At 50.6% G+C, this 25412-nt stretch overlaps 1 protein-coding gene across 4 annotated transcripts; it reads right to left on the reverse strand.

Moving 5' to 3' along the window:
* Positions 1 to 9809: 9809 nt before the first annotated feature.
* On the reverse strand, positions 9810 to 22247 carry Lrfn1 (leucine rich repeat and fibronectin type III domain containing 1). Of its 4 annotated transcripts, none has more exons than XM_004859103.4 (5): positions 22151 to 22247; positions 19668 to 19700; positions 17149 to 17203; positions 15303 to 16742; positions 9810 to 11505 (listed from the first exon to the last, which is right to left on the reverse strand). In XM_004859103.4, the coding sequence occupies exons 4-5, from the start codon at positions 16706 to 16708 to the stop codon at positions 10584 to 10586; spliced, it is 2328 nt and encodes a 775-aa protein (XP_004859160.1). In that variant the 5' UTR covers positions 16709 to 16742; positions 17149 to 17203; positions 19668 to 19700; positions 22151 to 22247; the 3' UTR covers positions 9810 to 10583. The 4 variants fall into 4 exon arrangements, with proteins under 4 accessions (XP_004859160.1, XP_004859159.1, XP_004859161.1 ...); XM_004859102.4 differs by lacking the exon at positions 22151 to 22247 and adding an exon at positions 21953 to 22057; XM_004859104.4 differs by lacking the exon at positions 22151 to 22247 and adding an exon at positions 21830 to 21945.
* Positions 22248 to 25412: the final 3165 nt, after the last annotated feature.

Consider the following 25412-nt stretch of genomic DNA (forward strand, 5'->3'; position numbering starts at 1 on the left):
TGACATTCAGATAAGTGAGGCATATAGTACTCCAATTAGCCATGATAAAAAATCTACACCTAGGTATATAATAGTTAAGATTCCAGAAACCCAACAGAAGAATAAAATTCTATGAGCAGTTAAAGAAAAGAAACAAACCACCTACCAAGGGAAACCTATCAGAATCACAGCAGACTTCTCAGCACAAACCCTCAAGGCAAGAAGAGCCTAGAGTGGCGTATTTCAAGCCCTAAAGGAAAACAACCTCCAACCCAGATTGATGTACTCTGCAAAACTATCTTTCAAATTTGATGGACAAATAAGATACTTTCATGACAAAGAGCACCTGAGGAACTTCATGAATATCAAACCAGCACTCCAAAAGTTTTTAAACAATATCCTAGGAGGGCCAGGGATTTAGCTCAGCGGTTCCGCCACCTGCCTCGCAAGTGCAAGGACCAAAGCTCAATCCCCGGTACCAAAAAAAAAAAATAGTTGTTCAACAATATCCTAGGAAAAAACAATGAGGATCACAACCCCAGGAAGCCTAGCAGAATGAATCCATAGGGCAAGACAAGAAATTAAATGCAAAGGGGGAGAATTCAACAAAAAGAAAGTCATGACAAGGTTAAGTCAATACATATCAGTTACAACCATCAATTTTAATGGTCTCAATTCACCAATCAAAAAAAATAGATTGGCAGAATGGGTCAAGAAGCAAGATCCAACATTGTGCTGCACACAAGAAATACTTAATTCAAAAAGAAACTCATAGATTGAAAGTTAAAGGGTAGAAAACAATACACCATGTGAGAGAAACCTGAAAAAAAGGAGGAGTAGCTGTCCTCTTTGCAGATCAAATGGATTTCAAACCAACACTAATTAAAAGAGACAAGGACATTGCATCCTTATAAAGGGAAAAATCCAAGAGGAAGAGATGACAATCATAAATATATATGCACCAAATACTAGTGCACCCAATTATATAAAACAAATATTAACAGATATGAAAAATCAAATAAGCAGTAATACAATAGTAGTGGGGGACCTCAATAACCCACTGTCACAAAGAGATAGATCAACTAGAGAAAAAATAAACAAGAAAATACTAGAACTCAATCAAACTCTTGAACAAATGGACTTAACAAATATTTACAGAGTGTTCCACCCCACAAAATCAAAATACACATTCTTTTCATCTGCACACAGGTCATTCTCCAACATAGACCACATATTTGCTCATGTAACATGTTTAAGTAAGTGCAAAGGAATTGAAGTTATCACCTGTATATTATCAGACCATAGTGTGATGAAATTGAAGATCAATAGCAAAAGAAACTGCAAGAATTTTATAAACACATGGAAATTGAACAACACACTTCTGAATAACCAATGGGTCACAGAGGAAATTAACGAAGAAATCAGACATGGGACAGGGATTTAGTTCAGTGGCACTGCGCCTGCCCCTCTAGCGGAAGGTCCTGAGTTCGATCCCCAGTACCAAAAAAAAAAAAAAAAAAGAAATCAGTTTCTACAATTAAATGACAATGCCAATACAACATATCAGAATCCATGGAACACAATGAAAGCAGTCTTACGAGGAAAATTCATACCAGTGAATAGTCATATTAGGAAAACAGAGCAAGCTCAAATAAACAACCTGATGCTCAACCTCAAGCTTCTAGAAAAAGAAGAGCAGGACAAACCCAAAGCTCATACAAGGGGGGAAATTATAAAGATCAGAGCAGAAATCAATACAATAGAGACTAAGAGAATGATACAAAAAAATCAATGAAGCAAAGAGTTGGTTCTTTGAAAGACTAAACAAAATTGACAAACCCTTAGCCAACCTTATCAAAAAAAGGAAAGAAAAGACCCAAATCTATGCAATTAGGAATGAAATTACAATGGACCCAGCAGAAATCCAGATGATCATCAGTGCTTACTTTGATAACCTATATGCCAATAAGATGGAAAGCACAGAAGAAATGGACAGATTCCTAGATATGTATAAATTACCAAAGTTGAACAAAGAAGACCTAAAAATTCTAAACAACCCAATATCAACCAATGAAATTGAAAACATAATTAAAAATTTACCAAACTAAGAAAAGCCAGGGCCCTGATGACTTCCTTGCTGAATTCTACAAAACATTTAGAGAATATCTATTGCTACTGCTCTTTACACTCTTCAGTGAAACTGAAAAGGAAGCAATACTCCCAAATTCATTCCTGGAAGCAAGCATCACCTTCCTCCCAAAAGTAGAGAAAGACCCAACCAAAACAGAGAACTACAGGCCAATCTCACTAATGAAGATAGATGCAAAAATCCTTAGTGAGGGCCTGGGAGTTAGCTCAGTGGTGCTGACACCTGCCTCCCAAGTACAAGGTCCTGAGTTCAATCCCTGGTACCAAAAAAAAAAATCCTCAATGAGATACTGGCAAGCATCATGCAGAATATCATCAAAAAGATCATACACCTGAACCAAGTGGGATTCATCCTAGGGATGCAGAGATGGTTCAACACATGCAAATCAATTAATGTAATACACTATATTAATAGAGCCAAGGACAAAAATCATATGATCATCTCAATAGATGCAGAAGTAGCGTTTGACAAAATCCAACATGCATTTATGATAAAAACCCTACAAAAAATTGGAATAGACGGTCTCTATCTCAACCCGATAAAAGTCATCTATGAAAAACCAACAGCCAATATCATACTAAATGGCCAAAAACTGAAATGCTTCACACTAAAATCAGGAACAAGACAAGGATGTCCACTATCACCACTTCTCTTCAATATAGTTTTGGAAACTATAGCCACAGCAATTACACAAGAGAAAGAAATAAAAGGAATAAAGATAGGAAATGAAGAAGTTAAATTGTCATTATTTGCAGACGACATGGTACTCTATATAGAAGACCCCAAGAACTCCACCAAAAGTCTTCTAGACTTAATAACCAAATTCAGTAGAGTAGCTGGATACAAGGTCAACACACAAAAGTCAATAGCTTTCCTGTACATGAACAACAGACGCACTTAAAAAGGAACTGGAGAAACAACTCCCTTCACAATAGCTTCCAAAAAAATGAAATACCTAGGAATCAACCTAATGAAAGAAATCAAAGATCTCTACTCTGAAAACTATAGCACTCTGAAAAAAGAGACTGAAGAGGATATCAGAAAATGGACATCCCTTGCTCCTAGGTAGGAAGAACCAATATAGTGAAAATGGCCATACTTTCAAAAGTGCTATATAGATTCAATGCAATCTAAATTGAAATTTCAGCAGCATGCTTCAAAGACCTCAACAAAACAATCCAAAAATTCATCTGGAACAAGAAGAGACCTAGCAAAAAGCAATTCTAGGCAACAAAGACAAGGTAGGGGATATCACAATCCCCAACTTGAAACTATACTACAAAGTACTATGATAAAAAACAGATGGTACTGGCAAAGAAACAGACCCGAGGATCAGTGGAATGGATCAGAAGATGCAGAAACAACTCCAGACACCCCAGCCACCTCATCTTCCACAAAGGAGCCAAACACCCTCACTAGAGGAAAGATAGCCTCTTTAATAAAAGGTGCTGAAAAAATTGGGTTTCAACTTACCAAAGATTAAAACTAGACCTATATCTCTCACCCTGCACTAAACTAAAATCAAAATGGATTAAAGATCTAAATATTAAAACAGCAACACTAGACTGGCTGGAAGATAGGTTAGGTGGAACTCTTGAAGACATTAACATAGGAAAAGATTTCATGAACAAAACCTCAGTTCCACGTGAACTAGCACAAAGAATCAACAAGTGGGATCTCTTGTTACTAAAAAGCTTCTGCACAGCAAGAGAAATCACCAACAGAGTGAAGAGGCAACCCACAGTGTGGGAAAAAAATTTTACCAGCTGTTCCTCAAAGGTCTACTACCTAGAATATATAAAGAACTTTAAAAAATCAGACCTCCCAAATCTAAAGACCCAATCCAAAAATGAGCATCTGAAATAAACAGACATTTCTCAGACAAAGAAGTAGAAATAGCAAATAAATGGATGAAAAAAATGTTCAACATCACTGGTCATTTGAGAGATGCAAATGAAAACAACACTGAGATTCCACCTCACCCCAGAAAGAACAACTGCTATCATGAAATCAACCAATGACAAATGCTGGTGGGGCTGTGGGGAAAGAGGAACCCTGCTCCACTGCTGGTGGGAGTGTAGACTGGTGCAAGCACTGTGGAAGTCAGTATGGAGATACCTCAAAGAACTAGGACTGGAAGTCCCATTTGACCCAGCTATTCCACTTCTGGGGATCTTCCCCAAAGAATTAAAAGAATCATACCACAGTGATATATGTATACACATCTTTATAGTGGCACAGTTTGTAATAGCTAAAACTTGGAAACAGCCCATTTGCCCATCAACTGGAGACTGGATAAAGATAATGTGGGGTTTTTTTTATAAAATGGAGTACTATTCAGCCATAAAGAATGAGCATTTAGAGACATTTATAGCTAAATGGATGCACATTGAGGCCATACTCAAGTGAAATAAGTAGGACACACATGTGTAAGTACTGAATAGTTTCTCTGGTATAAGAAACTGCAAGTGTAAATAAGGATCAAAATGTATAATGTGAAATTAGAAGAAAAGGTGCAAAGGGGAAAGGGAATTTGGAGGAGTAGGGGAAAAGAAAGAGGGGAATGGATTTAATATGAGAAAATTAAAAAATGGAAACAAAGTCTTTGTAAATAGAGAGGGGTGGAGGTGTTGAAGGGAGGGCAGGGGAAGGGGAAAAAAATAGGAATCAAGATAGATTATGTAAAGGTACAAATCTCCAATGATGAATGTCATTATACTGTATACCTAAAATGTACCAATAAACTTAATTTTAAAAAGAGTTGGAGAGAGCTGAGAAGGATGTGAGGGGAAGGGGACAGAGAAGAATCCAGATGTGTTATGTACATGTATGAACTCCCCCAATAGATGTAATCATTATGTGCTGCAAACACATACTAAAAATACACAATTAATTAAAACAGAAAAAAAGCAAGGAAGAAACTTGCACCAAAACCCCCTTAGATGTGCATGTTTGTCTCATTGACTAGCATCTAGTTACATGTCAAAATGTAAAGCAATCACTGTCAAGCTAATCAAGCTTCACTTCTGAGATGGGGAGAAGGTGTTTCCCTGAAAACCTGCCCCCAGGAGGGTTAATACCAGAACAGACTTAGAGCCCACCCAGTGAGAGGAGGGAAGGGAGCTGGGTAGCATCCTGCCAGGGCACCCAGAGGTTCCACGGGTGAACTCCACCAATCACAGGTGGAAAATATTCAAAAAAAGATACCTCTGTATTGAGTATGTACAGGCTTTTTTCTTGTTATTATTCCCTAAACAATAGAGTTTAACAACCATTTACATAGCATTTACACTGTATTAGGTATTATAAGTAATCTAGAGTTGACTTAAGTCTGAGGGAGGATTGTGTACATTATATGCAAATGCCATGTCTTTGTATGAGGAACTGGAATGTCTGTGGATCCTGCTATCCCCAGGTGTCCTGGAACCTGTCCCCTGAGGAGACTAGGGGGCTGACAACAACAGAAAGCTTTCATTACAGTGTTCATACGGCAAAGAGCTTGATTCACTGGGATAACATGGTGTCTAACACATGATTGTGTAAAGCATGCTCTGGGGCTGGGAGTGTAGCTCAGTGGTACAGTGATTGCCTAGGATGCACAAGGCCCTGGGCTCACTCCACAGCATTGCAAAAATAAAAAGAAAGAGAAAGAGAGAGATAGAGATAGAGGCAGAGAGAGAGAGACAGAAAGAGACAGAGGAGAGAGAGAGGGAGAGAGGGCAAGAAGGAGAGGGCACACTCTGTTCATTGTTTTTCAAGGACATGATTTGCTTTCACTTCTTTTGTTTTCTTGTAGCTTGAAGTGGCCATCCAACCAGGGGCTTCTAAAATGAGTTAGTTGATGTAAAGAATTTAAAATAGAGCTTGACATTGGGTAAACCTCACATATGTGTTTGTTGCTGTTATTCTTATTATTTTAATTTCTTCCCTGGTATAACACTCTTTTCCATGTGTTCCCTTCCTTTCTGTTTAATTTGTTGGTATGAAGACCTGAGGCGTGAGGCTATGGCAGCCATTTTGTGACCATGAGGTTCTGGGTTCAATCTTTGGCTCCACGAAAATAAAATGACAAGTTTATATGATTCAACCTAATATATGGTAACCCCTTTCTACAGGCCACATGACCTGAACAGGTGACCCTTCCACCTGACCAATGATAGCATTCCATTCCCTCAATACCGCAATCAGAGGGGATGGGCTGGCCATGTGACCTCAGACAATCGGAGCCCTTCCCTGGGATTTTTCTCTTAGAACTAGAGATTCTGCCATTTGACCTCTGAGCTATGGAAGGCCTAGGTCTGTCTCTAATAAATGACCCTTTTCCCCTACCATATGTAGTTGAAAGAGAAGAATCTAAGCTGAGAGGAGCAAAGAAGAGAAACATGTGGGAAGAGGGTCTTGGAGAGGCTGAGTCTGTGTTCCTGGCCCCAAGGCCTTGCTTCTTGGGCTTTACCCTTAATTCTGTCTCTTTCTCAGCTCTGTGGAGTGTGTGGGGGGGGGGGACGTTACCCTTTTTCTGCCTAATTTATTGTGCTGAGTTTCTGTCACTTGCCACCAAAAGACTCTTAAATAACCCCTGACCTTCCAGGCTGGGCTGGGCACCTCCTCTGGGCTCCCAAGGTCTCCTCAACACCCCATCACAGCCCCATAGTCCATCTGAGTTCCAGGATGGCAGGGACTGGATCTGCCCTGGTCATCGTTGGGTCTCCAGCGCCCAGCACTGGGCTAGCACAATGCCCGAACACTCCACTTGGATGCTGCGTGGCTGTGCTCACCTACTGTGTCTATTCCTTAGGTCTAAAGCCCTTGATTCTCAAAGACAAGTATGGCACTGGCCTTAATAGATCCCTCCCTATGAAATGATGGGCTTGGGGCTATAGAAGAGGGAAGGTGGGTGGGGGGTCATACAAGGGCTTGGACTAGGGACCTTGTGGGCCCAAAATTCATGATGAATAGATAGCAAGTTCTGAGACAGAAATTCCTAATGTATCCCCCCTGGGGCTGGGGATGGAACCTAGGGCCTCAACCATGCTAGGCAAGTGCATTATCACTGGGCTACCTCCCCACCTCTTCTTAAATTTGGAAACAAGACCCCACTAAGTTGCACAGGCTGGGCTCTGACTTGCAGTCCTCCTGGCTCAGCCTTCCAAGTAGCTGGGATTACAGGTGTGTACCACTGCACCAAGCCTAATTTTGTTTTGAAAGTAAGCATATCCCATCCCAAAGCTGGAGTCTTCATGGATATCAGACCCCATACTCACCCCACTGAAAACCACCAGCCTCCCATAGCTCTGAAGAATGACGTGTTAACTCTCAATCACAGGCTACCAGGTTCTGTGGAAACTACCACCTGCTTGCTTCTCTTAACACCTGTCCTCTCCCTCTCATCATCACTCCAGTCCAGACACACTACCTGTAGCACACCAAGTGCACCTCTGCCTCCAGGCCTTTGCACATGCTGTTACTTTTGTCTTATCCCAGAATGGACATCTTCAGCTCAAACTTCATGTTCCTTGACCCCTCACCAAGCTGAAGTAGGCCTCCCAGGCATACCCTGTGCTGTCATCTTTTCTTTCATTCCTCACGTGGCATTAATTTACCATTACTTTTTTTCTTCTAGTACTGGGGATTGAACCCAGGGCCTTCACACTGAGCTACAACTCAGCCCTGATTGATTGATTGATTGATTGATTGATTGATTGACTGATTTTGAGAGAGGGTCTCACTAAATCACTTAATTTACTTATGCTGAGTTCAAATTTACAGTCCTGCTGCCTCACCCTCACAGAGTGGTAGGATTACAGATGTGTGCCACCACACCTCTACCACTCATTATTTACTTGCTTTGCTTATTAATTTGCTTCCTCTCCCTTCTAGAATAAAAGCTCCAGAAAGCAGGGCTTTCTTGTGTTTAGTTTGCCTGTTTTGTTCATTACTATAGCCCCTGCAGTGGGCCATGTACTCAGGCCATGTCCAGTAAAGCTTCATTGAAGGCAGGCATGGTGGTGCACACCTGTAATCCTAGCACTTGGGAGACTGAGGCAAGAAGATTTCTGTAAGTTCCAGGCCAGCCTGGGCTACAAGTGAGTTCAAGCCCAGCCTGAACTGCATAGTGAGACCCTGTCTCAAAAAACAAACAAATCAAAGCTTCATTGAGTATCTCAGAGACGATGGTTAGGTAGGCAGGATGTGGAGGTGGCCCAGCCACCCAATCATGACTCTGCCACTTACTGACTTGTGTGATGCTGGGCAGTTTGTCTGAGTGCCAGTTTCCTCATCTAGAAAGTTGGGTGCACACACCACATGCATCTGCAGCAGGCTTTAATGCCATTGGGTTTACTGTGGGAGTCACTCCATTGCACAAGTGCTATGCCACGGGCACTGGGCGGTGGGCTCCTGATTCACCCATCAGGGAAGGTTTGCCAGAGCAGTGTCTGGCCGGTGGGAGGCACTCAGGTGTCATCTCGAGTGACAAGGATGAGTGTGGCTGGGCCACTGGGTGAGGGAGCCTCCTGGCCTGTGATTCCCTGATGCTGCTGTCCTTGCTGCCTCCCACCCTGTCTGCCCAGATCCATCCTCCTCCCTCCTGCTCTGTTTCTATTTCTGTCTTTCTCTCCTCCTCCCCAGGCCTCAGGGGGCCCCTGGCTGGCTTGAAGCCTTCTTCCTTCTTCCTGGGGATTGGGGATCGGGAAGGTGTTTTCACTGCTGGGCCCTGCAAGGGCTGGGATGCCCTGAGCCCCCCAACACACACACACACACACCAGCTGTCCTTCCCAGACTCAGCCCCTCCCCACAGCACCCTCCTCGGTCCCACCCAACGCCACTTTTCCGAGGCTCCCTCAGGCTCCAGATGCAGTGTCCAGAGCTCTCCCTCGCCCCCCACCCCATAAGGCTACCCTTGGGCACACTCAGCCAAGGTCACAGGGCCACCCCAGCCTCAGATGCAGACCATAGAGGCAAACTGCCAGGCCCAGTATTTAATAATGGGGGTAAGGGAGGATGATCTCGGACAAATGACTTCCCCTCTCTGGTTCAGATGCCTATCTATAAAATGGAACAAAGGATATCGACCTCACACAGTGGTGGGGTGTCAGAGAGAGGGGTGACCACTCAGTGACTGCTCTGCAGAGTGAGCTCAGGTTAAGAGGACAGACTCAGAAGCCACCTGCCTTTTAATTTTTTATTTACCTCTTTATTCTTGTGATGGGAATCTGGCCGTGTTGCCTAGGCTAGTGTCAAACTTCTAGACTCAAGATCCTTCTGCCTCAGCCTCCTAAGTTGCCAGGACTACAGGTGCGACCACCATGCCCAGCTCTGCCTGCCTTTTTAAATCCTAATTTTTCCACTTTCTGGTTATCTTCTCATGGGCAAATTATTTAACTTTTCTAGACCTCAATTTCTTCATCTGTAAAATGGGATAACGGTACCCCTGTCCTAGGGTTCTTGCAAGGCCTAAATGACTTAAGTGCTTAGCACATAGTAGGCACCTGTGATAGCTATAATTGTCGGTTTATTTTTATTATTCCCCACTCCACGTCTGTGCGAACACAGGAGCCGCCTGTCTGCCGGTCTGCCGGCCGGTTAGTCATTTCTCCTTCAGTCTGACTTGGGTCCCTTATGCAACAATCTAGGTGCCCTCCCCCAAGACACATGGACACACACACAGGTCAGCAGAGCGGCCTCGGACACAGAAAAAAAGTTTAATTCTGCTGCGGCGGAGGGTTCCGGCTCCGGTAGGGAGGGGGATTTGGTTTTGGATTTTGTTCATGTGGGATTCATTGGGGGAACGAGGAAGGCATAGGAGAGAGTCTGGTCCATTCTGTGGGACCTGCCCGGGAGAGCGGGGAGCGAGGAGAGGAGATCTGGAGAGACGGGAAGACTGGGTCGAACCCCGGAGGGCACAGGGAGAGCAGACGACAACGGGGCACAGAAAGGAGAGACAAGTAGGGCCAGACAGAGACATGAGACAGAGGGCGAGACAGAGACAGACGAGGGGAAAAGAGGAAGACCCCAAGCCAGACCCAACGGGACCAGGGAGGTGAGTGGGGTGAGGTGGGGCTTTGGAGGCCGCCGCGGGACAGAATAGGATCTAGTCCAGCCAGATACAAGAAATGGGCCCCTCGCCCCTGCCCCGGGTCCCGGGCTAGGGGAGGGGCTCGTGTCTCAGTGCTGCAGTGTCGAGGGGGGGGCCCTGCCCCTCCCCGCGCTTCGCTGTGTAAGGCACCGGCTCCAGCGAGGTCCGAGAGCGCGCGGGGGGGAGGGGCAGGAGGCGGGGCGGGGCAGGAGATGGCCCCGGCCAAGCCCCTGCGCGGGGGCGTGGCCTCGAGCCTGGGGTGGGCGCCCCTCCCGGAGGAGCTGGGCGCGTCTCTGCGCACACTTCCCTGGTCCACCCTGGCGGCCAGGCGGCTGGGCGTTGGTCCGCGGCCCCCAGGCATCCCGGCGCCCGCCCCCTGGCTCACACGGTACTCTCCAACATCCACTCGGTGCTGGTAAAGGCCAGGCGCGCCCTGGCGGAGGCCAGCCCCAGGTCTCCATCCTCCCCGGCCGCGCCCCCTCCGGCCCCGTCCAGGTGCGGCGTGGAACGGTGGCGCTTTGTCCGCCGGGCGCGGCGCGGGTAACTGTGGCTCTGGAAAAGCGCCCCGTAGTCCCCGTCGAAGGAGTAGCGCTGCTGCGGCCTGGGGCGGGCCGAGGCTCCCCCGGGAACCAGAGCTAGAGTCGGGGGCGCTGACGCTGGCGGCCCCAGAGCCCCAGAACGGCTCCTCCGAGGCCCTGTCACTGCTCGAGACTCCTCCCCAGAAGTTTCCTCGGATGGCAGCAGGCACAGCGAGGTGGCTGAGCCGCCCAGCGAGCGTCCCAGCACCACCTCTGGTTCCATGGAAGTTGCCTCGGCCGCAGTGGCCTTGGCCTCGACGGCGACGGCAGCAGCAGCTGGCACGGTCACCTCGCGTCCTGGCGCCACCTCACGCAGCGCCTCGTAGCGGTCCTGCGCGGGCTGAGCAGCTGGTTGCGCGCCAGCGCCATTGGTCTGGGAGCACACGTGGCTGACCCTCGGGGGCGACCTGGAGGTGCCCTTGCCGCGGCGGCTGTCCCCGTCGCCGTACACCTTGTAGCGAATCATGAGCAGAACAATAAAAACGAGGACTGAGGCGACAATGACGCCCCCGATGGCGATGATCATGGTGCCGCCCAAGAAATGGGCCCTCAACGGACGGCAAGGCGCAGGATCCCCAGCAGTGGTGAACTGCACGCAGCCCACCACTCTTGTGGCTGGCAGGGCGGTGGCCCCATCGTCATAGACTGCCAGAACGCACAAGTCGTAGGCGCGGCCTGCTGCCAGATCATTCACCAGGAAGGTCTGGCTGGTGGACGGGATCATCCTGCAGGAAAGGGCAGGAGCAGAGCAGAGTTAGACCCACTCTGAACTATTCCCTTTCACTTTAGGCCCCACTGATAGTAAACAGAGAGGATGGAAAAGTACTCACAGTATCTCATCCCCTACTGGGCCACATTTCTCACCCTTTCAGGACCGGGTTACAGGCCACGCCTCTAACCTGCATGCCTCCCCAGACCCTCCCAGACCCACCTGGCTGTCTCAGCACCCATCTTTCCCCAGGGACACATCCTGGCACCTGCCTGGGAACAGCGCTGCATAGGTTTCACCCCTGGCCTCAAGGGACATGCCTTCTTAGAGTGTCTCACTCCTATTAGGACAACTGCCATTCACGCTCCACTCTGTCATCTGCACATAGTTACCATTTAAGGGAACTGATGCTACTGGCCACTCCCCCTTATCAGCACACCCCAGCCCTACTCAGGTGGACGCCAACATCAGTGGGAAACTGTGATGCAGGTCCCTCATTTGTATCTGCATGCCCCACCTTTAGGTAAAACAGGTAGCTTCTGGCACAGTTTCTGGGCCCCTTGACTACACATTCCCACTCATGGAACCATTGCTACAAACTACTCCCCTTCTGATTGAACTGTGGCTTCCGAGTCACACCATGCAAAGGCCAAATAAGGATAGCTTCCCTACTGTGCTTAGGCCCATGTGCACCCCTTGCATGCCTAGGCCTGTATCACCAGAAGCCACCAAATCACACCCCCAGAATAACATGCACAATTGAGTCAAATGTAGCCAGGCACACCTGCTCCTTTCTTGCTATGGGCCCCTCCCCTCAAGTGAAGAGCAGTGTAGAGATTCAATGAAGCCAACCCAATCTGAGAGCCAGATTGCCTGGGTTTGAAGCTCTCCTTTGCCCCTTGCTAGCTCTGTGAGCTTAGGTAATTTTCTAAACTCTGTGCAACATTTTCCCCAAATGAGGATAACTCCCATATCACCAAGATGGTATGAGGAACAAATGAGTTAAAATATCCAAAGCCTGGAACTATCACTATTAGCTTCTATCCCATTTAATGTTGGCCAGGAACCCTTACTGTGGCTCCCACTCCTGCCAACTGCACAGTCTCCTCCATCTGTGAGACCCGTCCCCTCCCCTGGAGGGCTACACCTTCAGGCCTTAGCTCAAGGCTGTATAGCACATCCCCTCCACCCTGCCGGCTGAGTGCAGCCTCAGCGAGCCCAGGCCTGCCAAGTGCACATGGATTTGCATGCCAGCACTCCCCCCCACACACACAAGCCCTTCTTTCCTGTGAAGCCTCTTAGTGGCTCACCAGGGACAAGGACCACCCCTTCTTCTGCCTGGGACCATGCAGAACAAGCTCCACCCCTCTGGAAGGCCATGCCCCATCTCCACAGCCCTCTAACCTCTAGGGGAAGCTCCACCTTTCCCTCCAGCTGGGCCACCTTCGGGTCCTCAAGCCCCACCTCAGGCATCCAGCCCCACTACCAAGAGTACCCTCCAACCAAAGGATTCAATACAGGCCCCCAAAGGCTCACCCACTCTCCCCTTCTACCTCATTCTGACTTTTCTCAGACGAATGCCACTCTGTTCCACCCACCCTGGCCTCCTCCCTGGCTTTGTCTTCCTCTTCCTCTTCTCACTTCCTCTCTCTCTGAGACCCTTGGATTCCCTTGCTACTTTCCCCAAAATAACTAGTTGCTAGGGGTTCCCCTTTCTCAAGGACAGAGACTGGCTCCTTAAGAAAGCTGGAGCCCACGTGTCTCTAATTGGCTGCAAGACCAGAGCAAGCAGCTGAGCAGGCTTCTGGTTGGATGTCATCTCCACCCCGCCCCGTGGTAGCAGTGAGAATGTTAACCCTTGCAGTGCCATAGCACAGCATCTGCAATAAGGGATGGAGGACTAGAACTGTGGCCCTAAGAGGAAAGGAAGATCCCTGGAATCTGTTGCCCAGCTGGGGATGGGGCCATCGACAGCTGCATACATCCAGGGTCTGGGGGCCTGTGAACTGTCCCCCATCCCATCTTGTGGTGACCATGGGTCAGAAAGAAGGAAAGAGAAACAGAGAGGTAGAGAGTCACAGAAACTGAGTTGTTTACATACATGGATTATCATCTCCCCTCCATCCCTGCCTGGCAAACAGTAGGCATTCAATAAGAGTGCCTTCTCCATAAGAACAGCCCTGTTACTTTCCATGTGAACATGGGCAAGTGACAATCCCCACTGAGACACAAGTTCATCTGTAAAACAGGAAAGAGCTGGGGAAATGAAGTAGCAATCTTGAGAGCGTCTCATGAAGCTTCCTGATTGGTTCACTTGTTTGCCTACTATTTGCAAGACTAGTCCTGGCTGCTCTAAGTTAGGAGGCCCAAGGCCCAACACAAGATCTGACACAAGTAAGTATTTACTCGGTGTTTGGTGGCCAAAATCAAAACAAGAAAAACAATATGGATGTGGTTGCACACATCTGTAATCCCAGCACTTGGGAGGCTGAGGCCGGAGGATTGCTGTGAATTTGAGGCCAGCCTTGGCTAAATAATGAGTTCAAGGCCAGCCTGAAGCACACAGCAAGACCCTGTCTCAAAAGAAAAAGAAAAAGAAGAAAACAGAACCAAAGAGAAAGAGAGGCATTTATTCATTCAACCAACAAAGAAAAGATGCCTCCAGGCCTGTAGCCATGAGAACACTGGGAAAGGTGGAGATGGAGGCCAAGAGACAGGCTTTTGTGAAGGTCTGCACCCATGAGCTAGGGCTCCCACAGGTGGGGAAATGCCTCTGGCCTCCTCCAGTAAATTCAAACACAAGCCCAGGCATTCAGCAGGTGCTCTTCAGTGTCCGTGAGGGAGGCAGAGACAGGACAGATACATAAGTCAACAGTCACTTATCAAGTGCCCACCATGTGCCATGCCCACTGTATACCACTTCTGTGACCAAGAGCTGTACTGGAAACCACTGAGATGGGAACACTCAGGGCCAAGGCAGTGGTTCTCTGCATTCTGTGGGCCTCCTCCCACAAAGCTGTGAGCTCCCTGAGGGCAGGGACCCGGTGTCCTGGGCTCCCAGGGCTCCCAGCACCCAGCTCAGGACCTAGCACAGAGCAGGGGCAAGAGGGAGAAGTGGTAGAGACAGAAAGAATACCAGACATGAGGAAGATGGTAACTCCCATGTCTGTCTACACCATACAGGTCTGTTCCCGTCAGGGCAATGGCTTCTAACCCAACGGAGGGTAGAAATAGTGCAGATTTTTCTCATACTTTTTTGTTTTCTAATGTACCCAATGTGTTGGTATAATAGTACTGGTATATTGGGCCAGGGATTTAGCCCAGTGGTTTCGCAGCCTGCTGCGCAAGTGCAAGGACCCGAGTTTGATCCCTGGTACCAAAAAAAAAAAAAAGATAGTACTGGTATATAATTTCTAAATAGAAATATAACTGTAAACATATGTGTGTGCTGTGCTCTCAACGCTTAACTGAAGAGGTACATGATCAGACCCTTGTGGCCAGCAGTGATATTGACCACAACGCCCCTCAGATCAGGCTCTAAACAGCCAATCACTCTGTGCTGCTTCACTGCTACAACTCCAGTCCTCAACCCTGGTCTGCTCATGGTGGTGCTCAACACATATTTGGTAAGCTAAAGGAAAATAGAGACAGTGAGACAGAAATAGAGAAGAGAGGAAGAAGGGCCAATGAGGGCCTGGGACAAGTAGGCAAGACCATACAACCCCAGCTGAACAAGAAGACCAAGAGGTGGGCAGGTGAGAGGGAGGGGCCTGGGCTGGGGAGGGGGTCCTGGGCCACAGCCCACACACGCACCTGTAGACCAGGGAGTCATCCGCCGAGCTGTTGTACTGGACCTGGTACATGCGGATGCCAGGCACCGGCCTCTGAGCGGGCCAGCGGATAAGCACTGAGCTGGAGGTGAGCTCCGCCGCCACCAGCCTGCGCTCAGCAGTGGAATCGTTGGCACCAGGTCTACCTGGTGTGGCGATGTCAGAGGAGCCGGGCTCAGTGAGAGGCGGCGGGGCAGCTGGTGGGGGCGCCATCAGTGGCAAAGGTACTACGCACACCTCCACGGGCGCCGTGGCTTCCCCCGCAGCATTGGAAGCAATGCAAGTGAAAGTGCCACTATCCCGCAGGGTGGTAATGGTCACATCCAGTGTCCCATCCCCCCGGACGCGGGTCCGGCTGGAGTTTCCCAGCAGCCGCCCATCAGGTGCCACCCAATGCACCACGGGTTCAGGGTCCCCCACCGCCCGGCAGCGCAAGCTGACCGCCTGGCCCTCTACCACCAGGGCCCGGCCTCCTGCCTGCCGCGTGATCAGCGGGGGTTCACACAGGAACTCCTCCTCGGGGATGGACCAGAAGTAACGGTCAGTGAGGTGCTCTGGGGTGGCGCAGGTCTCCAGGTCGTCCTCCCGGGTCAGCCGCCGCAGCCAGAGCAGCTCACAGTTGCAGTGCAGTGGGTTTCCGCCGAAGCTGACAGTCAGCGGAGTGGGTGGCTTGGGTCCACCACCCTGGGACCTCAGGAAGAGCCCGTCAGGCGGGAGTTTGTGCAGGCGGTTGGAGGTCATGTCCAGGCGCACCAGCTTGTGCAGCTGCACGAAGGTCCCCTCGGCGATGTGGTCGATGAGATTGTGGTCCAGCGTGAGTGTGTTGAGGTTCACCATCTGGCCCACCGCCTCCCACGGCAGGGCCTCCAAGTTATTGTAGGACAGATCCAGGTCCTCCACGGTGGACAGGAAGGCGTCAAAGGCGGCGGGCTCCACCTTGCGGATCTGGTTGTTGCCAAGGATCAGGTGGCGGAGGTTGCCCAGGCCGCGAAGCTGGTCACCGCGCACCTCAGCCAGACGGTTGCTGTCGAGGTGCAGGGCGCGGAGGGCGCGGAGGTCTGCGAAGGCTCCGGGTGCCACCTGGCCGATGGTGTTCCGGGAGAGAGTGAGATGCACCAGGCTGGTCATGTTGGCAAAGTCTCGGCGGCGCACAGCAGCGATGAAGTTGTCGGTGAGCCGCAGCTCCACCACGCGCCTGTCGATGGCCGGCGGCACGAAGAGCAAGCCGGTCTTAGCGCACAGCATGGTCAGCGTGGGCGCCACGTTCTGGCAGATGCAGCGGCCCGGACACGGCTGACTGCGAGATGCCCCGGCCCAGAGCAGCAGCAGGAAGGGCAGGGCAGCAGGTGTCGGCGAGAGGAGCACCGAGGCAAAGGGGCCCGGAGCCATGGTGCAGTGGGAAGGCAGGAGTGGGCAGTGAGACCTGCAGGGACAGAGACAGTTACCCAAGCACATGCGCAATCGCCTCCCAGCAGCCCTGGGATGCCCTACTAAGAGTCAGACTTGCATCCCTTTCCCCAAATCACTAGACCCTATAGGACAGACAGGACTTGTCATCAGCTGCCATGCATTCCATATTAACAGATGACTATATTTCCATGCTGCTTGCTAACGTGCCAGCTCCCCTCCCATGAGTGCTCTACCCCCACCTTTGCCCCCTTTCTAGGAGCTTCTTGACTTCTCATGATCTCGAAATAAGAAAGGTGACACCTGGCCCAGCCTGGGCTCTTCACTATCCACCAAATATTTTGAAATCACAGTGGACTGTGATTTAAGGCTTGAGATGTCAAAAGCATACTCTCAATTCCATTCCCAGCTGTGACACTTACTAGCTGTGTGACCTCGGGCAAGTGTCTGAACCCCTCTGAATCTCGGTTTCTTCATCTGTAAAAAGGAGACATAAGTCTTACCTCTATGAGGACTGGGTGGATTAAAGAACATGACGCGGATGACTTAGAACACTGCCTAGCATGTAAAACGGGTATAATACATCCAAGCAATCATCGTCATCATCAAGTGCCTGATAAGTACCAGGTACAGAACTGTCCACTATTATAAAGAGCAACTGCTTTGCACTCAAACAGATTCAGACTCAAATCCTGGTTCCCCATTTGTTAGCGCTGTGACCCCACACCAATGATTTCCCCAGTGAGGCTGTCATGCCTTGATTTGTAAATTGGGATGACAATGTCTTCACTGAATTCACACGTGAGAACCACTGACACAAGGACTGGCGTACAGTAAGTACTCAATAAATGTTAAGATGGCCCCTTCCGCCTTTCGCAGGGCAGAGAATATGGTGATGGGAGGAGCTGAGAAAAAGGCATCAGAGTCTCCCACCCGGGCCGCCCAGAGTCCTCTTCTGAGTCCTCCTCTGAGTCCTCCTCTGAGTCTTCCTCTGAGTGTGGCTTTGTGCTGGGCTCAGCTCAGCTCTCCAGCAGGGCCAACTTTGGTGCTCCTGACAGTGGGGAAACACGAGGCCCCATCCATGCCTACACACGTACACACACTCACACTGTGCCTATGCTCCAGGCAAAACCTTCCGGCAGGGATTCCCCCTGCAGCAGCTGCAGCCTACGACATGTCAACTCCCATCACAACACAGGGTGGGCGAGGCAGGAAAGGATGGGAAGGGGGCAACCCTGAAACTGTTTCCACCCCACCCTGCCCTGGACCCCAGCCTCTGCTGGCCCACCTCCCAGGAACCTGTGTGTGTGGCAGGGACCATATGTGGCCTTGATCTTTCTCCCCATGGAAGGGGGGAGTGGAGCTCAGAAAGCCAGACAGAGGTAAAGAGAGACAGGGAGAAGCAAAGAGGAAAGCAATGGACTGACAGAAAGAGATTCAGAAAGGAAAAGAGTCTCCAAAGAAGGGAAGGATGGCTAGTGGTATGGCTCAGTGGCAGAGCACTTGCCTGGCATGAGCGAGACCCTGAGTCCCACCCCCAGCACTATAATAAAATATAAATTTTTTAAATGAAGAAATGGGGTGACAATGAGGCAGGGGGACAGAGAAAAACTGAGAATGAAGGAGAACCACAGAAAAGACACATGCAGAGACAGTCAGCAGGAAAGGGAAAATGTTAAAGAGACACCAATGGGAGGAGACTGAGAGGGAGGAAGACAGTGATCCGGCTGAGGAGGGAAAAGGAGGCAGGATGGGGTGTCTCACCATCTCTAGGAACCGCTCCCCCTCATCTGCCTTTCACTCCCCCAGAACACTGCTCTGTATGCACTGAAAGCCTTGCTGGAAAGCGAGACTCCATGACTAGGAGATTCAGCTTGGCACCTGCTTGACTGGGGTCTCTGGGGGCTCAGAACCCCAATCTGTGAAACAAGTGCAGAGCTCGCCTCTTGCACCCAGAGTGAGACTCAAATAAAAGGAATAAGAATCGCAAGGAGAGGGGCCAGGGATTTAGCTCAGTGGTTCTGCCGCCTGCCTTGCAAGCAAAAGGTCTCAAGTTCGATACCCTATACAAAAGAAAAAAAAAAGAACCACAAGGAGAACAGCTAACATTTATTGAGAGCCACTACACTACGGGCCAGAATCCAAACCCCATGTGACTCTGGGTTCACATCCCGAGTCTTTGCTGTGTGACTTAAGTCAAGTGACTCCTCTGTGCTTCGAGGTGTCCATCTGTGAAAGGGGGGTAACGATACAACCTACCTCACAGGGTTGCTGCATAGTTTCTGACAAAGGAAACCCTACATAAATGTTAGCTATGCTGTCGCCATCATCATCATTTTTGCTGTACCTCAGCAGTGAACTACATCCCAGTCCTTTTTATTTTTTAATTTTGAGCAGGGTCTCACTAAGTCACTCAGTTGCTCAGTCTATGCTCACATTTGAATTCCTCCTGCTTCAGCCTCCCAGAGCACTGGGATTACAGGCATGAGCCCCTATACCTGTCCTATTATAATTAAGGCTCTTTCTCAGCCTTTGCAGGTCAGACTGTCGGGTCTTCCCCCATACAAGCACAGTCACACCCCATAACCATTCAACTCTCTCACTCATATCTTAAAACTTTCTTGTACCCTTTACTGACACCATGAGGGAACCCCTCTTTCCCAACCCTCTTACCCTTCCTGAGAGAGGATGCCATATCCTGCCCCGAGACCCCCACCTGTGCCCCACAGCCTCCTGGCCACCTTAAGCCCTCACTCACCTATGATGGCCCTGGGTTAGTCACCACTCCTTTACCTAAGGTGGAAGTGTAGAGGCATCTGCTCCTCTGGACACTGCTGTACCCTGCACTGTGCTCCCTGCCAGGGAAGGTCCAGGCCCCACCTGGCTCCAAACTAGCTCCATTACCCCACATCTCTCTCCCTAGCCTGAGGGCACCACTCACCTCTCTTCAGGGAGTCAGGGACTGCGCCAGTACCTGCAAAGGAAGAAAACCACCCTGTTAACATCCTCTGGCTCCTTTCTGAGCCCTCCTCCCCTGCCTTAGAGACCATCTGAACCTAGGAAGTCCCTGCAGCGATCACTCTCTCAGCCCTCCTGCTGCAAGCTCTGCATAGTATCAGAGGGACCCAGAAGTCATCTCTGGACACCTAGGCCAGTCCACCTTGCAAAACCCAGGAATCCAGGACTAGCCTTTCGGCACCTGGAGCCTCAGGAGCCACATCCCCCAACCCCTTCGTCCATCCTCCCTCAAGATCCTGGAGTCTGGAATTGTTCCTCTCCTCTCTCAGCCCCAGGATTCTAAGTTCCCAGGCTCCTCCTTCTCAGATCCCCAGGAGTCAGGACCAGACACTTCCTCCTTTAGAGCCTCGGGTTCACATCCAAGCCCCCAACTTCAAAGGCTGAGTGGTACCAGGAGGTGGGGAATGGCCAGAGGCTCGCATCTGATCCACTCTTAATATGTGTGGACATGTCCAACCCACATGGCCACAACCCACGGTTCTTCATCGGGATTCCCAGGGACACACCAGCAAGATCTGGGTGCTCCTGCCCTTCATGGGCACATATGGCCTAGCATATGGGTGCCTGGACCCTGACATACCGTAGCCCCAAACCCACTGGCCCAGAAGTGGGGTCAGCTTTGTACCAGGGGCACAGGCACATGTGGCCTGCACATGTTTGAAAACACATAACCCTGCTCCCAGAGACCAACACTGAAGCAAAAATGGACTCACAACGTAAACACACACACATCCTCCAGGTTGATATGTACAACAACATACAACACTGACTTTCTTTTACACACACACACTCACAGATGCACAGACACGACCGAGAAACCCATGTGCCCCCTAACAGACAACCAGGTACCTGCATTTAGAACAGATATACCTTGCACACTCACCAACATGCTGGAACACACACATATAACAGATACACATCTGCACAGCCAACAATACACAGGTACACATGCTTACATGCCCAGGGACACTCATGGAACTTCTCATTTCCATGCGGCAGTCATAAAGCTGATATATTCCCACACCAAGATAATACAATACACACATGTATACACTAGCTGCTACACACTCGTACACAGAACCACAAACACACACAGACACTCACAAAGCTGAGAAACCCTGGGACAAACACACACAAAGATCTACCTTTGCAGACACAAGATGCTCACTAGTAGGTGCCACATACACAACATGTTGTCCCATGAGGGATTTACACACTTATAAATGCACACATAATACTGAACCACAGTAGCACAGTCAACAGACAGGCCCAGAGTCACACTCGCTCACAGTCATGGACATACATTCCTCCCGGTACTAAGGTACCTTGCCCCACCTACTTGCAGGCCACAAAAATCCTTCTATGCTTCCCAGCACATTATGATCCCCCTCCCCCAATCAGGGCTGGAGCCAGAGCCAGAGGTCAAAGTTCATCAGGTGGAATCTCAGAGGATTGGGGGGTTGAGTCCCAAAGCACTGTTCCAAGGAGATCCTCCCACCAGCAACCCCAGAGGTCCCCCAGCCTGGCCATCAGGACACAGGCAACTCTGGCCCCATCTTCGGATATCTGGCCAGTGGGGAGTTAGGGTGGGTGGGTGAGAAAGGCCCAGGTCTTCGCCCCCCACCCCCACCCCCGGGCCCATCTGTCCATCCCTCGGCCTCTCATCCTTCCATCTGTCCACCTCCCGGGTGCCCATCCCCCCTAGCCACCGGGAAGAGGAAGACATGGCCATCTCCCGCAAGGACCGCCGAGGACCCCCCCAGTTGACATGGACAGAGGGAGCGGCGAACTCCCCTCCCCCAAACCCACAACCGAGGCCTGGACCCACAAGACGCGGAGCCTAGCACCCGGCAGGGAACCTGATGTGGACTCACAGACACACACCCTCGGAAACATACAACCCGCAGACACACACACACACAAACACACACGCACAAGCACACAAATGGACACCGGAGCGAACACACCCGACTACACAGACCCTCGGATGGACATCCAACCCGGACACAAACATCCAACGCAGCTAGCGGCGCGCACACGCCGGCTGGGGAACCGCACCTGGCCGCACAACCCACGCACACACACCTGCACACAGCCCCTCCGAGGGGCGTGCGATAGCCCCCCAGACACACCGCCGGAGGGGCAGCCCTCCGGGGCACACACACGCACGGCCAGACACACCAGCGCGGCTCGACACCCCGCACACACCCGGATGGCCACACTCGCGGGACAGCGCGCACGCCGGCGCCGGGCATACTGGGCCGCGCGAGCGCACCGGGCCCGCCGCAGCGCCGCGGATACACTCACACTCACACACCCGCGCGCACGCCCGCGCCCACACCGGCGCCCCTGCCCGCCCCCACCCCCACCCCCACCCCCACCCCGGCCGCTGCGGGCCGCGCTCACCCAGCCGGGGGAGGGGGGCCCGGGCCCGGCCCCGCCGCCGCCGCCGCCGCCGCCTCGTTCCGCGCCATGGTGGGGGGAGGGCCGGGGGAGGGGGCGCGGTGCCGCGGGGCCGCCTCCCTCCCGCCTCCTGCCTCCCGCCCTCCCTCTGAGCCGCCGCCGAGCTCCGCCCTCCGCGCCGGCCGCAAGGGGGGAGGGGGCACCAGGACAGGGGCGGCCGGGTGGGGCAGCTGCACGCCCAGACACCCCCCCCCCCGCCCGGGGCCGCCTCAGACCCCTCTCCACTGCGGAGCCGCCAGGGGCCCGCCCCTGACCCCTCCCCGGCCCCACCCCCGGCCCTGCCAGCCTCCCGAGAGACCCCCCCCAGACCACGCCCCGACTGGCAAGGGGACCCAGGCTCGCCCAGCTAGGACCTCAGATCACGTCCCGACACCCAGGGGGACCTCAGAGCGGGCCTCACCTCCTTGGAGGACCCTGACCATCTTGGAAAGCCACCAGGACCATAAACTGTATCCTACTCTCCTTGGTGACCTCAGACTATACCCAGACCGCCCCCAAATTCAGAGGGACCCCAGATCATAGCCCAACATATGGACCAACCCCAAGGACCCTAAATCATACCCCAACATTCAAGTGGACCCCAGACCACACCCTACTTCTAGGGAGAACCCAGAGGGTATGTCAACATCCAGGAAGACCCCAGATCGCGCCTTCCTCCCTCTGGGGATCCAGACCATACTTTATAGCCAACAGAACCACAAACTGGGTTCCCACTTCTTTTTGAGGATCCCCCTAGCCTTGTCATTTTACCCTCAAGGACCCTAAGCCATTCCTTGATCCCCAGTAGGGACTCTAATCGTGCCTAACTTCCAGGAACCCCCAAAATGTCTCATTTTGGAAGAAAAAAAAGGTTTATTACAGTCCCCAGAACCCTGGAGTCTCAACCCCTTCCTATTTTAGATCGCACTGGATGGAAGGCATCTGTCAAACCCCTCCCAGGTGTTCTTCCTAGCCGTGCCACCACATGAGGCCGGTAGCCCCCAGAGCAAACACTTCTGCAGATCCTTCTTCTGTGAACCCTGACCCCACTGACCACCATGAAAGGCCCAGGGGACACTCCAAGCCTCAGACTCCACCTGTCACTCCCACGCACCATTCTCACCCCTTTCATGGTTCCTAGTGTTCCTTGCTAGAGCATGGGGGTACAGGGCTGGCAGGGCAGAAGTGGGGGAAGGAATAACAACACAAATGAATATGCATGTAGCGCTATGTGCCAGCAATGGCCCCAAGGATTTTACATATGTTACTTCATCCTGTCTTCACAACACACCGATGAGGAGGGCTCACTACTATCCCCATTTTACAGATAAGGAAAATTAAGGGCAGGGATTTAGCTCAGTGGTTCTGCTGCCTGCCTGGCGAGTGCAAGGTCCTCAGTTCAATCCCCGGTACCAAAAAAAAGGAAAAGGAAAATTGAGGCATAGAGAGTGTTAGTCATTTGCACAAGGTCACACAGGTAGTAAGAGGCAGAAGAGGATGAAAATGAAGCAGAAAGAGGAGCGAAGGCAGATCTAGGCTGGACAGGAGTGGAAAGGGAGAGAGTGAGAAAAAAAGAGATAGCTGTACAGGAAGGTGAAGAAACCAGAGTCTGAGACCCAGGAAGAGGTGACCTCACTCTCACAGTCTATCTGGAAGCTCCGACGCCTGTGCACTTGACTTCCTTCCCAGACACTTGTCTTCCAGCTTCAGTGATGACTTTATTTCTCCAGCACATCCTCATAGCAGCCCCTGGGCCTTGCTGTCTTATTCTTCTGCAACCCATCCCCTCTTTTCATTCACATCTTAAAAGTAATCTCTCTAGAGAGACTTGCCTTTTCCATCCTCAATTTACACACACATACACACACACACGCACACGCACATACACACCCCTAGGCTCCCACTGGGATCTGCAAATTACTTTGAAATATGTAAAAAATCAGGTGGATTGATGTATGGAGAGATGGATGGATATGTAATAAAGCAAGGATAGTGAAACATTCATGGTAGAATCTAAGTTCTGGGTAGATGGGTGTTCATTATAAAATTATTTCTCCTTTGCTGCATGTTTGCAGTTTTTCATAATAAACATTGAGGGAGGAAAGCAAAAGAACTCTTCTAGAGACTAAGAGGCAGGAAGGAACCCCAAGCGATCTCACCATTCCTCTCACATCACCTCCCTTTATTTCCTTCATAGCACATTTTACTCTCTGTAAGGTTCTCATTTGTTTCCCAGTTTACCTGTTTATTGTTTGTTTAATAGTTCATTGTGATTGTTGTCTAGTCATTAAAACATAAGCCTCTGCATGGCATGAGCACCCATTTCCTTCAGTGTTCCAAGTAGAGACTGACACACAGTAGGTGCTCAGTAAATATGTGTTCTTGAACACCCCTTGAGAGAGTGCTGGGGAGCAACAACTTCCCAGCCTGGAGTCACTAAAAGGGAGGGTATGTCCCAGCAGCTGTGGAATGTCCTCAAAGGCTAGGGACTGTAAGTTGGCCTCAAGAATTGAGCAACATGTGGAAGTAAACAGTGTGGTCGTCGCAGGGGGACCCTAATTTCTGCGACAGATCTTCTAATACAGATCCACATCGCATCCTATTCCTCCACAAGTTAGGCACCGCCCCAAGCCTATGCTCCACCCTCAGGCTCTGCTCCCAAAACAAAATCTCATGCCCTATCTGACCTAAGGGATGGCCATTCAGATGAGGCCCCCTCTGTACTTCTATCTTAGAGACCAGCCCAAACTATATAATATTCAGAACACTTCCTCAACCTAGGTCCTGCCTGCAAGCCAAAGCCCTCATCCCAGTACCATGCTTCCTCTTTAGTCTCTGTCCCAAAAGCATAGCACCTTTGGATCTAGGCATGGCCCCTTAGGCTTAGGCTGGATCTCCTAAAACCAACACCCCCTAAAGTACAAACTCAGCCTCTCAAACATGACCCCTGCTCACATTCACAGATAAGAGGGAGAAATCTCCCAAGAAAAGCCTAGGGCCCAGAACTCAGATCTGTGAGAGTGGAAAATGTGGGCTGGTGAAATTAGAAGTGGTATCCAGTTTGTGAACCCCTCCAGGGAGTCCTCCCAAACCCAAAGTCACACCCTATGTGCTCACTCCTCATTGGATAACATACTCTGTTCTGGGCTTTCTGATTGGTCCTTCCACAATCCCAGCCATACCCATTCTCCTGAGTCACCCTCTTTGATTGGATCTTGCTTTCCAA

Source organism: Heterocephalus glaber, unplaced genomic scaffold, assembly GCF_053883595.1.
Source record: "Heterocephalus glaber isolate CG9 unplaced genomic scaffold, H.glaber_assembly_v1.0 deba00001670, whole genome shotgun sequence".
Taxonomy (NCBI): Eukaryota; Metazoa; Chordata; class Mammalia; order Rodentia; family Bathyergidae; genus Heterocephalus; species Heterocephalus glaber.